This window comes from Coregonus lavaretus (assembly GCF_964263955.1).
Source record: "Coregonus lavaretus genome assembly, chromosome: 26".
Taxonomy (NCBI): Eukaryota; Metazoa; Chordata; class Actinopteri; order Salmoniformes; family Salmonidae; genus Coregonus; species Coregonus lavaretus.
The window spans coordinates 37,745,711-37,759,938 of NC_140013.1; the positions used below are offsets into that span (position 1 = coordinate 37,745,711).

Consider the following 14,228-nt stretch of genomic DNA (forward strand, 5'->3'; position numbering starts at 1 on the left):
TTGTTTTAGTTTATGTACGAAGTCACCTCCTCTTGGTGAAATCTGGACATGTTCTATGACTTCAAAGCGCAGGGAGGAAGGTGAGCCATGGTTGGCTTCGATGCAGTGACGCGCAATAGCATAGTTTGTGTTTTTATTTCTAATAGCAGCCTTATGTTCTGCGTTGCGACGTTTCAATACTCGTTTAGTTTGACCAATATAAGCAGCAGCCCAGCGGATGCATTTCAGCATATATAGTATATGACATTTGTGGTGCTACATTTAATGATGCTTTGGGTTTTGTATTCTTTACCTGTTCATTTCAGCATACAGTGGGGGAAAAAAGTATTTAGTCAGCCACCAATTGTGCAAGTTCCCCCACTTAAAAAGATGAGAGAGGCCTGCAATTATCATCATAGGTACACGTCAACTATGACAGACAAAATGAGAATTTTTTTCTCCAGAAAATCACATTGTAGGATTTTTTATGAATTTATTTGCACATTATGGTGGAAAATAAGTATTTGGTCAATAACAAAAGTTTCTCAATACTTTGTTATATACCCTTTGTTGGCAATGACACAGGTCAAACGTTTTCTGTAAGTCTTCACAAGGTTTTCACACACTGTTGCTGGTATTTTGGCCCATTCCTCCATGCAGATCTCCTTTAGAGCAGTAATGTTTTGGGGCTGTCGCTGGGCAACACAGACTTTCAACTCCCTCCAAAGATTTTCTATGGGGTTGAGATCTGGAGACTGGCTAGGCCACTCCAGGACCTTGAAATGCTTCTTACGAAGCCACTCCTTCGTTGCCCGGGCAGTGTGTTTGGGATCATTGTCATACTGAAAGACCCAGCCACGTTTCATCTTCAATGCCCTTGCTGATGGAAGGAGGTTTTCACTCAAAATCTCACGATACATGGCCCCATTCATTCTTTCCTTTACACAGATCAGTCGTCCTGGTCCCTTTGCAGAAAAACAGCCCCAAAGCATGATGTTTCCACCCCCATGCTACACAGTAGGTATGGTGTTCTTTGGATGTAACTCAACATTCTTTGTCCTCCAAACACGACGAGTTGAGTTTTTACCAAAATGTTATATTTTGGTTTCATCTGACCATATGACATTCTCTTCTGGATCATCCAAATGCACTCTAGCAAACTTCAGACGGGCCTGGACATGTACTGGCTTAAGCAGGGGGACACGTCTTGCACTGCAGGATTTGAGTCCCTGGCGGCGTAGTGTGTTACTGATGGTAGGCTTTGTTACTTTGGTCCCAGCTCTCTGCAGGTCATTCACTAGGTCCCCCCGTGTGGTTCTGGGATTTTTGCTCACCGTTCTTGTGATCATTTTGACCCCACGGGGTGAGATCTTGCGTGGAGCCCCAGATCGAGGGAGATTATCAGTGGTCTTGTATGTCTTCCATTTCCTAATAATTGCTCCCACAGTTGATTTCTTCAAACCAAGCTGCTTACCTATTGCAGATTCAGTCTTCCCAGCCTGGTGCAGGTCTACAATTTTGTTTCTGGTGTCCTTTGAAAGCTCTTTGGTCTTGGCCATAGTGGAGTTTGGAGTGTGACTGTTTGAGGTTGTGGACAGGTGTCTTTTATACTGATAACAAGTTCAAACAGGTGCCATTAATACAGGTAATGAGTGGAGGACAGAGGAGCCTCTTAAAGAAGAAGTTACAGGTCTGTGAGAGCCAGAAATCTTGCTTGTTTGTAGGTGACCAAATACTTATTTTCCTCCATAATTTGCAAATAAATTCATAAAAAATCATACAATGTGATTTTCTGGAAAAAAAATTCTCAATTTGTCTGTCATAGTTGACGTGTATCTATGATGAAAATTACAGGCCTCTCTCATCTTTTTAAGTGGGAGAACTTGCACAATTGGTGGCTGACTAAATACTTTTTTTCCCCACTGTATATAGTATATGACATTTGTGGTGTTACATTTAATGAAGCGTTGGGTTTTGAAATAGAAATAGAGACAGAAATACTCCTCAGCACTCCTCAGGTTTTGTATTCTTTACCTGTTCTCGGGTGGTAAAGGGCTTGGTATTGGTCGTATTGTCACAATGTACACAGTGGCCACACTTGTAACTGCCTTTGGGCGGGCCTGGGAGCCAAGTGTCACGCCTCTTGGGTATCTGCATGCTGTGCATAATGGAATCGGCTAGATTGCACGGTGAAAACAAATGTGAGGGGGCAATGTTGTGAACTCTCATAGATTTTGATCACTTTTGAGGATGTTCCAGTGTTTCAATACAATGGATTTAACGCGACACATGGACTGTACTCTGGAAAAACACGAACGTGTGGGCGTTTTGTCCTGGTTTCTATTAGTGCCAGTGAGTAGGCTTTGATGTTCAGTCTCTCTAGCACGGGTATAGGCCAGTTCAATGACACTCTTATCATACCCGCATTGCAGGAACCTGGTGCGCATATCATTAGCTTTGCGCTCGAAATACATGTCTGTATCAGTGGAGGCTCATCAGAGGAGGAAGGGGAGGACCATCCTCCTCAGTGAATGTCATAAAAATTTTCATCGTAAAACATTTTTAAAAGTTATCCTTTTTAGATAAAACTATACTAAATATATTCACGTCACAAAATAATTTTATTAAAACACACTGTTTTGCAATTAAGGTTTACAGTAGCCTCAACAGCACTCTGTAGGGTAGCAATGTGGTGTAGCCGGAGGACAGCTAGCTTCCGTCCACCTCTGGGTACATTGATTTCAATACAAAACCTAGGAGGCTCATGGTTCTCACCCCCTTCCATTGACTTACACAGTAATTATGACAACTTCCGGAGGATGTCCTCCAACCTATCAGAGCTCTTGCAGCATGAACTGACATGTTGTCCACCCAACCAAAGGACCAGAGAATGAATCCAGTACTGAAAGCATAAGCTAGCTAGCACTGCAGTGCATAAAATGTGGTGAGTAGTTAACTTAAAGAGAGAGAAAGACAATAGTTGAACAGTTTTGAACAAATTAATTTCTTCCAAAATGAAAGAGAAGCAAGAGAGGGGTAGAGAGAGATTTTGTCTTTTTTTTTCACTTTCAGTTTCACTTACTTAGCTAGCAAATGCAGCTAGCTAGTTTAGCCTACTCAAACACCCTGCTCAAACATAGTTAGCATGTTAGCTAGCTGGCTATGACTATCCAACACAACACTGGAACTCTTCCAAGTCAAGGTAAGCTTTTGGTTTTACTAATTTATTGCCACCTGGGCCCGCTGGTGTAACTTCTAAACTGCTAACTGATTTTTTTTCCACCTTTATTTAACCAGGTAAGCCAGTTGAGAACAAGTTCTCATTTACAACTGCGACCTGGCCAAGATAAAGCAAAGCAGTGTGATAAAAACAACAAGAACACAGTTACATATGGGATAAACAAAGCGTACAGTCAAGAACACAATAGAAAATCTATATACAGTGTGTGCAAATGTAGTACGTTATGGAGGTAAGGCAATAAATAGGCCATAGTGCAAAATAATTACAATTTAGTATTAACACTGGAGTGATAGATGTGCAGAAGATGATGTGCAAATAGAGATACTGGGGTGCAAATGAGCAAAATAAATAACAATATGGGGATGAGGTAGTTGGGTGGGCTAATTACAGATGGGCTGTGTACAGGTGCAGTGATCGGTAAGCTGCTCTGACAACTGATGCTTAAAAGATAGTGAGGGAGATAAGAGTCTCCAGCTTCAGAGATTTTTGCAGTTCGTTCCAGTCATTGGCAGCAGAGAACTGGAAGGAATGGCGGCCAAAGGAGGTGTTGGCTTTGGGGATGACCAGTGAGATATACCTGCTGGAGTGCATACTACAGGTGGGTGTTGCTATGGTGACCAATGAGCTAAGATAAGGCGGGGATTTGCATAGCAATGATTTATAGATGACCTGGAGCCAGTGGGTTTGGCGACGAATATGTAGTGAGGGCCAGCCAACGAGAGCGTACAGGTTACAATGGTGGGTAGTATATGGGGCTTTGGTGACAAAACGGATGGCACTGTGATAGACTACATCCAATTTGCTATTTTGTAAATGACATCGCCAAGGTCAAGGATCGGTAGGATAGTCAGTTTTACGAGGGCATGTTTGGCAGCATGAGTGCAGGAGGCTTTGTTGCGAAATAGGAAGCCGATTCTAGATTTAACTTTGGATTGGAGATGCTTAATGTGAGTCTGGAAGGAGAGTTTACGGTCTAACCAGACACCTAGGTATTTGTAGTTGTCCACATATTTTAAGTCAGACCCGCCGAGAGTAGTGATTCTAGTCGAGCGGGCGGGTGCAAGCAGCGTTCGATTGAAGAGCATGCATTTAGTTTTACTAGCGTTTAAGAGCAGTTGGAGGCTACTGAAGGAGTGTTGTATGGCATTGAACCTCGTTTGAGAGTATTGGTCTTCACAAAGTTCGCTGCTTCAGTCTTCTGAGATATTTTTGTCAGATGTTACTATGGTATACTGAAGTATAATTACAAGCATTCCATAAGTGTCAAAGGCTTTTATTGACAATTACATTAAGTTTATGCAAAGAGTCAATATTTGCAGTGTTGACCCTTCTTTTTGAAGACCTCTGCAATCCGCCCTGGCATGCTGTCAATTAACTTCTGGGATACATCCTGACAGATGGCAGCCCATTCTTGCATAATCAATGCTTGGAGTTTGTCAGAATTTGTGGGTTTTTGTTTGTCCACCTGCCTCTTGAGGATCGACCACAAGTTCTCAATGGGATTAAGGTCTGGGGAGTTTCCTGGCCATGGACCCAAAATGTCGATGTTTTGTTCCCCAAGCCACTTAGTTATCACTTTTGCCTTATGGCAAGGTGCTCCATCATGCTGGAAAAGGCATTGTTCTTGGATGGTTGGGAGAAGTTGCTCTCGGAGGATGTGTTGGTACCATTCTTTATTCATGGCTGTGTTCTTAGGCAAAATTGTGAGTGAGCCCACTCCCTTGGCTGAGAAGCAACCCCACACATGAATGGTCTCAGGATGCTTTACTGTTGGCATGACACAGGACTGATGGTAGCGCTCACCTTGTCTTCTCAGGACAAGGTGTTTTCCGGATGCCCCAAACAATCGGAAAGGGGATTCATCAGAGAAAATGACTTTACCCCAGTCCTCAGCAGTCCAATCCCTGTACCTTTTGCAGAACATCAGTCTGTCCCTGATGTTTTTCCTGGAGAGAAGTGGCTTCTTTGCTGCCCTTCTTGACACCAGGCCATCCTCCAAAAGTCTTCGCCTCACTGTGCGTGCAGATGCACTCACACCTGCCTGCTGCCATTCCTGAGCAAGCTCTGCCCTGGTGGTGCCCCGATCCCGCAGCTGAATCAACTTTAGGAGACAGCGCTTGCTGGACTTTCTTGGGCGCCCTGACGCCTTCTTCACAACAATTGAACCTCTCTCCTTTAAGTTCTTGATGATCCGATAAATGGTTGATTTAGGTGCCATCTTACTAGCAGCAATATCTTTGCCTGTGAAGCCCTTTTTTGTGCAAAGCAATGATGACAGCACATGTTTCCTTGCAGGTAACCATGGTTAACAGAGGAAGAACAATGATTTCAAGCACCACCCTCCTTTTAAAGCTTCCAGTCTGTTATTCTAACTCAATCAGCATGACAGAGTGATCTCAAGCCTTGTCCTCGTCAACACTCTCACCTGTGTTAACGAGAGAATCACTGACATGATGGCAGCTGGTCCTTTTGTGGCAAGGCTGAAATGCAGTGGAAATGTTTTTTTGTGGATTAAGTTCATTTTCATGGCAAAGAGGGACTTTGCAATTCATCTGATCACTCTTCATGACATTCTGGAGTATATGCAAATTGCCATCATCAAAACTGAGGCAGCAGACTTTGTGAAAATTAGTATTTGTGTCATTCTCAAAATTTTGATCACAACTGTAGTAGCCTAAACCTATTGATATTACGTTGAACTGGGTGAATGGAATATGAATGACGTCATCCAATATGCTGTAATAGAAATAAGGCCATGCTCATAAAAACAAAATAATAATCATCCTCCGTCATCTTAAACGGCACTGACCGCCATTGGTCTGTACTACAGTTAGGTCGGAGTATTAGGAGTTGACCCACCAGTGTGTTGTGCTTAAGGTGTACCTGGTGGTAACTGTCTGCACGTAAAAGTGTATTCCTACTTTTGTGGATTGTAAGATCCAATAAGTATTTTTTTCTCCTGACTTCTCTCTGCTGTGAATTTGAGATTGGGGTAAAATAATTTAATATATGAAATTAACTCTGAGAGGAGAGCGTCAGTAACATTCCATACCAGTAGGATGTCGTCTATGTATCTTTAACCAAAGGGCGACATTCTGGAAATATGGGTTTTTCTGAACATCATAAATTGAAGGTCTCCTCCCAGTGTTCCATCAATAAATGTGAGTACGGTAGTTAGGAGCGAATGCAGCTCCAATCGCTGTACACTGAATCTGTTGGTAGAAACTGCCCGCATATGGGAAGTAATTTGATGTGAGGGCTTTATCAAAATTTGATGTGAGGGCCATACACAAAAAAAAAAAAATGTATGCACGCATGACTGTAAGTCGCTTTGGATAAAAGCGTCTGCTAAATGGCATATTATTATTATTATTATTATTATTATTATTTATCAGTGAGAGACAGAATAAAGTTAGACGGAGGTAAGATACCCTCCGGTCTAGTGTCGACATGGTGAGCGAGCGCTCGTAGGCCTGCGTCACGCGGGATATTAGTGTAGAGAGACTGAACGTCAAGTGGAACCAAGATGCTTTCATTGTCGCATCTATAGTTATTGATTGTCTTAAAGCACATCCCTGGTATCTCCTAAAAAGGCTGGCAATGCTAGAATAATAAATTTAGAGATGAAGAAATCAACATACTGAGAAAGGGGTTCAATAGGGCTGCAGTTACCTGATACTATGGGATGGAAAGGAGGTTTATCCATACTTTTATGTATTTTGGGTTAGCCATAATAAACAGGCTGGGTGTGGCATATTCTCAGTTTCCGTGATCCAACCCTCAGAAAGAGCGTTATCAATGAAGCTATCTATATCATTTTTCTTTCTGCCTGTGGGGGAGGGACCTAGAGCTTGGTATCAGAGTTGAGCATAGACCTCACTATCCCTGCTTAATACCACAATAGACCCTCCCTTATCAGCATTTTTTATCACAATGTCTGGATTGTCTTTCAGTTCCTTCAAAGCATTTTGTTCTTCCTTACTGAGATTAGCTTCTTGTTTAGGGGTATTGCGGGCTAATTTAGCAAAATCAGCATACTGTAGGTGACTTGCATTAGCATAAGGCACAAAACTCGACTTCTTTTTGAAAGTCGTTAGTTCTCTCACATACCAGATGCATTATAGTTTCTAAAAACTGCATTGCCATTACACAATGGTTGCCTAGTAGCACAGAATAAATTATTTAAATGTAATTGGTGAACAAATTTGAAAGTGTCAACTTTTTAATGCAAAAGAGTCCATCTTATTAGAAGGGGAGAAGGAGAGTCCTTTACTCAGGACTGACACTTGGGCATCAGTGAAAGGCCCTGGTGATTATGTTGATCACCCAAAGATCATGTTGCATTTCCAACTGGACCTCCTCAGGTGGGCTGGGGGTGTACTTCCTGTTCATACTATGTCAGCTTGACATGACAAAACTGATTTCATTTCGGCCTATATCAAGCTGACATGAAAGCGTGCGTGCGTGCATGTGTCAGGATATCCTAGGGTAATGGACTGGACAGTCACCAGCTGTCCACTGGACAACATGCCAAGTGTTGCCTTGCTGAACTCACCTCAGGTCTCTGTCTAGCATCTCTTTGTCGCTCTCTTTCTCTCTCCCCCCCTCTTTTTCTTGCTCACTCTTTCTCTCTCTTTCTCTTTCGCTCTCTCTCTGTCTCTCTCTCTCTCTGTCTCTCTCTCTCTCTGTCGCTCTCTCTCTGTCTCTCTCTGTCTCTCTCTCTCTCTGTCTCTCTCTCTCGCTCTCTTTCTCTCTCTCTCTCTCTGTCTCTCTCTCTCTCTCTCTCTCTGTCTCTCTCTCTCTCTCTCTCTCTCTCTCTCTCTCTCTCTGTCTCTCTCTCCCTCTCTCCCTCTCTCTCTCTCTCTCTCTCTCTCTCTCCCTCTCTCTCTCATACACAGTAAATTACTTGCTACTATGCAGTGACAGGGCACTGTCACCTTCCTCAGGCTAGGGACACAAGAATGCTCCCCTGCTGAGCCTTGTGGGAGATCCAGATGCCCAGGTATAAATTTGGAATTGTGGGATGTTATTGTGTGGTTATTATTAGGTCACAGTGGGTAGGCAGGGGACACGGAGCGGGAAAATATTAACCTTGTGTGTTTGAGCCTCCAGCTATCTGGTATTTAGGGTATTTCGGGAGTCTGGTTTGCCTGTTGCACTGGTTAATAACAGATTTATAGAACTAAGTTCCCCGTTAGTCAACTCCAATGGGGACAGCTAGTTTTCCTGGGGTCCGACAAATAATAACACAACCTGGACCTGAACCCATAAAGAGAAAGCAGAGTTGACAGTGGCCAGTTGGCCATGAACAACTCCCTATGGGAAGAACCCTTGAGAGGAACCAGACCAGATCTGTCAGGCTGGGTGGAGGTAGAGAACACATAAAGTTGAAGTCGGATGTTTACATACACCTTAGCCAAATACATTTAAACTCAGTTTTTCACAATTCATGACATCTAATACTAGTAAAAATTCCCTGTCTTAGGTCAGTTAGGATCACCACTTTAATTTTAAGAATGTGAAATGTCAGAATAATAGTAGAGAGAATTATTTATTTCAGCTTTTATTTATTTCATCACATTCCCAGTGGTCAGAAGTTTACATACACTCAATTAATATTTGGTAGCATTGCCTTTAAATTGTTTAACTTGGGTCAAACGTTTCGGGTAGCCTTCCACAAGCTTCCCACAATAAGTTGGGTGAATTTTGGCCCATTCCTCCTGACAGAGCTGGTGTAACTGAGTCAAGTTTGTAGGCCTCCTTGCTCGCACACGCTTTTTCAGTTCTGCCCACACATTTTCTATAGGATTGAGGTCAGGGCTTTGTGATGGCCACTCCAATACCTTGACTTTGTTGTCCTTAAGCCATTTTTACACAACTTTGGAAGTATGCTTGGAGTCATTGTCCATTTGGAAGACCCATTTGCGACCAAGCTTTAACTTCCTGACTGATGTCTTGAGATGTTGCTTCAATATATCCACATAATTTTCCTTCCTCATGATGCCATCTATTTTGTGAAGTGCACCAATTCCTCCTGCAGCAAAGCACCCCCACAGCATGATGCTGCCACCCCAGTGCTTCACGGTTGGGATGGTGTTCTTCGGCTTGCAAGCATCCCTCTTTTTCCTCCAAACTTAACGATGGTCATTATGGCCAAACAGTTCTATTTTTGTTTCATCAGACCAGAGGACAGTTCTCCAAAAAGTACGATCTTTGTCCCCATGGGCAGTTGCAAACTGTAGTCTGTTTTTTGATGGCAGTTTTGAAGCAGTGGCATCTTCCTTGCTGAGCGGCCTTTCAGGTTATGTCGATATTGGTCTCGTTTTACTGTGGATATAGATACTTTTGTACCTGTTTCTTCCAGAATCTTCACAAGGTCCTTTGCTGTTGTTCTGGGATTGATTTGCACTTTTCGCACCAAAGTACCTTCATCTCTAGGAGACAGAACGCGTCTCCTTCCTGAGTGGTATGACGGCTGTGTGGTCCCATGGTGTTTATACTTGCGTACTATTGTTTGTACAGATGAACATGGTACCTTCAGGCGTTTGGAAATTGCTCCCAAGGATGAACCAGACTTGTGGAGGTCTACAACATTTTCTTCTGAGGTCTTGGCTGATTTCTTTTGATTTTCCCATGATGTCAAGCAAAGAGGCACTGAGTTTGAAGGTAGGCCTTGAAATACATCCACAGGTACACCTCCAATTGACTCAAATTATGTAAATTAGCCTATCAGAAGCTTCTAAAGCCATGACATCGTTTTCTGGAATTTTCCAAGCTGTTTAAAGGCACAGTCAACTTAGAGTATGTAAACTTCTGACCCACTGGAATTGTGATACAGTGAATTATAAGTGAAATAATCTGTCTGTAAACAATTGTTGGAAAAATTACTTATGTCATGCACAAAGTAGATGTCCTAACCTACTTGCCAAAACTAAAGTTTGTTGACAATAAATTTGTGGAGTGGTTGAAAAACAAGTTTTAATGACTCCAACCTAAGTGTATGTAAACTTCCGACTTCAACTGTAGTTGTTATGTCATGTCTGTTCTAGTGTGTTCTGGAATGAATGACTCAGTCATGTTTTGTTCTGGGGAAGTATACAATAATGTATTGTCCTCCTATACCATTAATCGTATGTAAAGAGTCAGTGGAGGCAGTCTGAACACTATGGCTCGGCTCAGCTCTGATCCTGTGTCTGTCTGTGTGTTTGTGAACCCTGTGACAGAGCAGTGGTCTGCTGGTCAGACAGTTCTTCCCTGTGGGTTCTAGGGGCAGAGATGTTCCCTGCCTGCCTAAGAGGAAGCTCCAGTGATTAGTGACTAACGTTAGCGCCAGAATGGAACACTGAAAAACTCTAGAGAGCCAGCAGAAAACCTGGTAACTGTTGCCGGGGGGGGGGGGGGGGCTAAGATGGAGGATGCTGCTGGTTGGCATGGCAACAATGAATGGAGGACGTGTGTGTGTGTGTGTGTGAGAGAGAGGCAGAGTTAGTCTCGTTAGCCACCTGGGGGCTGGTTGGGTTGGCCTGACACATCCCATCTTGCCCTTCTCTATCGCGCTCTCTCACTTTCTCTCAGATTCAGAGAAGCTTTATTAGCATGAATGACAAAGCCACTGTTGCTAAAGCGAAGTGAGATAATGACATCTTTCTTCTCTCTCTCTCTCTCTCTCTCTCTCTCTCTCTCTCTGTGTCTCTCTCTCTTTGTCGACTAGACTTAATGCATTTCATTCAGTGATTCATTAATTGATAGACTAACTTCTCTGAAGCATATTTCCACTGTCTCTGTTAGTCTTGTTCCATCAGGGCCAGATCCTGTTGCGCTGCTTGACAATCTACAGGTACACAGAGGAAGAGAGAGAAAATAGACAGAGGTTTGGGGGAAAGGAAGCTGGCGAGAACAGAGCGTTAGGAATCTGAGCATAATACTCTCTGGGGATTTGTGTGTGTGTGACAGCCCAGTGTATAGCATGTGTAGAGCGTGACTGCTGGTAGTTTGGCGTGTTAGTCGTGATAAGGCACGAGTCTCTTCTGGGCGGCAGGTAGCTTAGTGGTTAAGAGCGTTGTGCCAGTAACCGAAAGGTCGCTGGTTCTAATCCCCGAGCCGACTAGGTGAAAAATCTGTCGATGTGCCCTTGAGCAAGGCACTTAACCCTAATTGCTAATGTAAGTCGCTCTGGATAAGAATGTCTGCTAAATGACTAAAATGTAAATGTATTTTCTTCATGTCTTAGCCTTTGAGCCATAAAGCCTTTGACAAGCTTGTATCTCCTCTGTAGGATACACAGACACACACACACACACACACACACACACACTGGTATTTTTCCCAGTGTACAGATTCCAACCTAACCATGTAAACAGGAAACCCTTATTTTGATGACAGTCGAGCCAAATTGTGTTTGTGTTATGCAGTAGCACTCACAGTGTTGTCTCCCCCTGCAGGATATGAGAAGACATGTCGTGATGACCCTCCTGGACACTGAGCAGTCTTATGTGGAGTCGCTCCGGACACTCATACAGGTAATACAACACACACACAATCACTCACACTCACACACACACACACACTCACACACACACACTCACAGGAACCCCCAGTGCTAACAGATGGTTGAAGTTGCAATGTCTTAATGTTAAATGAATCCTGCTAAAGCCCCTCTCCTCACCCCTCTCACCACCTCATTCAGACATCAGTCTCCCTACCCAGACCCAACCCTCACCCCACAACTCCACAACCCCATTCCACTCCACCCCCACCCCACAACTCCACAACCCCATTCCACTCCACCCCCACCCCACAACTCCACAACCCCATTCCACTCCACCCTCACCCCACAACTCCACAACCCCATTCCACCCCCACCCTCACCCCACAACTCCACAATCCCATTCCACTCCACCCCCACCCCACAACTCCACAACCCCATTCCACTCCACCCCCACCCCACAACTCCACAACCCCATTCCACTCCACCCCCACCCCACAACTCCACAACCCCATTCCACTCCACCCCCACCCCACAACTCCACAATCCCATTCCACTCCACCCCCACCCCACAACTCCACAACCCCATTCCACTCCACCCCCACTCCACAACCCCACTCCACCCCCACCCCACAACTCCACAACCCCACTCCACTCCACCCCCACCCCACAACCCCTATTGTCTCTTAGATAGACTCCCTTCGTCCCTCTCTACCGTACCTCCCCACAACCCCTCTCACTGAGACAGGCCAACCCTATCCCCAACCTCCCCTCGACACAAACCCCAACCACGAACAGATACCCCCCACCTTAAATAACCCCAGCCCCCCTTACACACAGATAGTATTTTCCGTTCAGCCCCTCTCATAGAGGAATTTACACTCGCTCTCTTCAGCCCCTCTGCTCTTTAATGATACAGTTCTTTATGGAAGAGATGTTCAGCCCCTCTGCTCTTTGATGATACAGTTCTTTATGGAAGAGATGTTCAGCCTCTCTGCTCTTTGATGATACAGTTCTTTATGGAAGAGATGTTCAGCCTCTCTGCTCTTTGATGATACAGTTCTTTATGGAAGAGATGTTCAGCCCCTCTGCTCTTTGATGATACAGTTCTTTATGGAAGAGATGTTCAGCCTCTCTGCTCTTTGATGATACAGTTCTTTATGGATGAGATGTTCAGCCCCTCTGCTCTTTGATTATACAGTTCTTTATGGGAGAGATGTTCAGCCTCTGGTCTTTGATGATACAGTTCTTTATGGAAGAGATGTTCAGCCTCTCTGCTCTTTGATGATACAGTTCTTTATGGAAGAGATGTTCAGCCTCTCTGCTCTTTGATGATACAGTTCTTTATGGAAGAGATGTTCAGCCTCTCTGCTCTTTGATGATACAGTTCTTTATGGAAGAGATGTTCAGCCCCTCTGCTCTTTGATGATAGTTATTTATGGAAGAGATGTTCAGCCGCTCTGCTCTTTGATGATAGTTATTTATGGAAGAGATGTTCAGCCGCTCTGCTCTTTGATGATACAGTTCTTTATGGAAGAGATGTTCAGCCCCTGGTCTTTGATGATACAGTTCTTTATGGAAGAGATGTTCAGCCTCTCTGCTCTTTGATGATACAGTTCTTTATGGAAGAGATGTTCAGCCTCTCTGCTCTTTGATGATACAGTTCTTTATGGAAGAGATGTTCAGCCTCTGCTCTTTGATGATACAGTTCTTTATGGAAGAGATGTTCAGCCTCTCTGCTCTTTGATTATACAGTTATTTATGGAAGAGATGTTCAGCCTCTGCTCTTTGATGATATCGTTCTTTATGGAAGAGATGTTCAGCCTCTCTGCTCTTTGATGATATAGTTATTTATGGAAGAGATGTTCAGCCTCTCTACTCTCTGATGATACAGTTCTTTATGGAAAAGATTTTCAGCCTCTCTGCTCTTTTTTAATGATACCGTTCTTTATGGAAGAGATGTTCAGCCTCTCTGCTCTCTGTTGATACAGTTATTTATGGAAGAGATGTTCAGCCTCTCTGCTCTTTAATGATACAGTTCTTTATGGAAGAGATGTTCAGCCCCTCTGCTCTTTGATTATACAGTTCTTTATGGGAGAGATGTTCAGCCCCTCTGCTCTTTGATTATACAGTTCTTTATGGAAGAGATGTTCAGCCTCTCTGCTCTTTGATGATAGTTATTTATGGAAGAGATGTTCAGCCGCTCTGCTCTTTGATGATACAGTTCTTTATGGAAGAGATGTTCAGCCTCTGGTCTTTGATGATACAGTTCTTTATGGAAGATGTTCATCCTCTCTGCTCTTTGATGATACAGTTCTTTATGGAAGAGATGTTCAGCCTCTGCTCTTTGATGATACAGTTCTTTATGGAAGAGATGTTCAGCCTCTCTGCTCTTTAATTATACAGTTATTTATGGAAGAGATGTTCAGCCGCTCTGCTCTTTGATGATACAGTTCTTTATGGAAGATGTTCAGCCTCTCTGCTCTTTGATGATACAGTTCTTTATGGAAGAGATGTTCAGCC

At 43.6% G+C, this 14,228-nt stretch overlaps 1 protein-coding gene across 1 annotated transcript in view; it reads left to right on the forward strand.

The window, feature by feature from the left end:
- Positions 1-14,228, forward strand: part of LOC311101903 (rho guanine nucleotide exchange factor 17-like) — a gene marked incomplete at its 5' end in the record, with an annotated part of 98,728 nt that overhangs the window by 55,423 nt on the left and 29,077 nt on the right. The window contains one exon of the mRNA XM_084143138.1: positions 11,662-11,739. Within this exon, the coding sequence (XP_083999264.1) occupies positions 11,662-11,739 (78 nt within the window). The remainder of the gene's footprint in view (positions 1-11,661; positions 11,740-14,228) is intronic.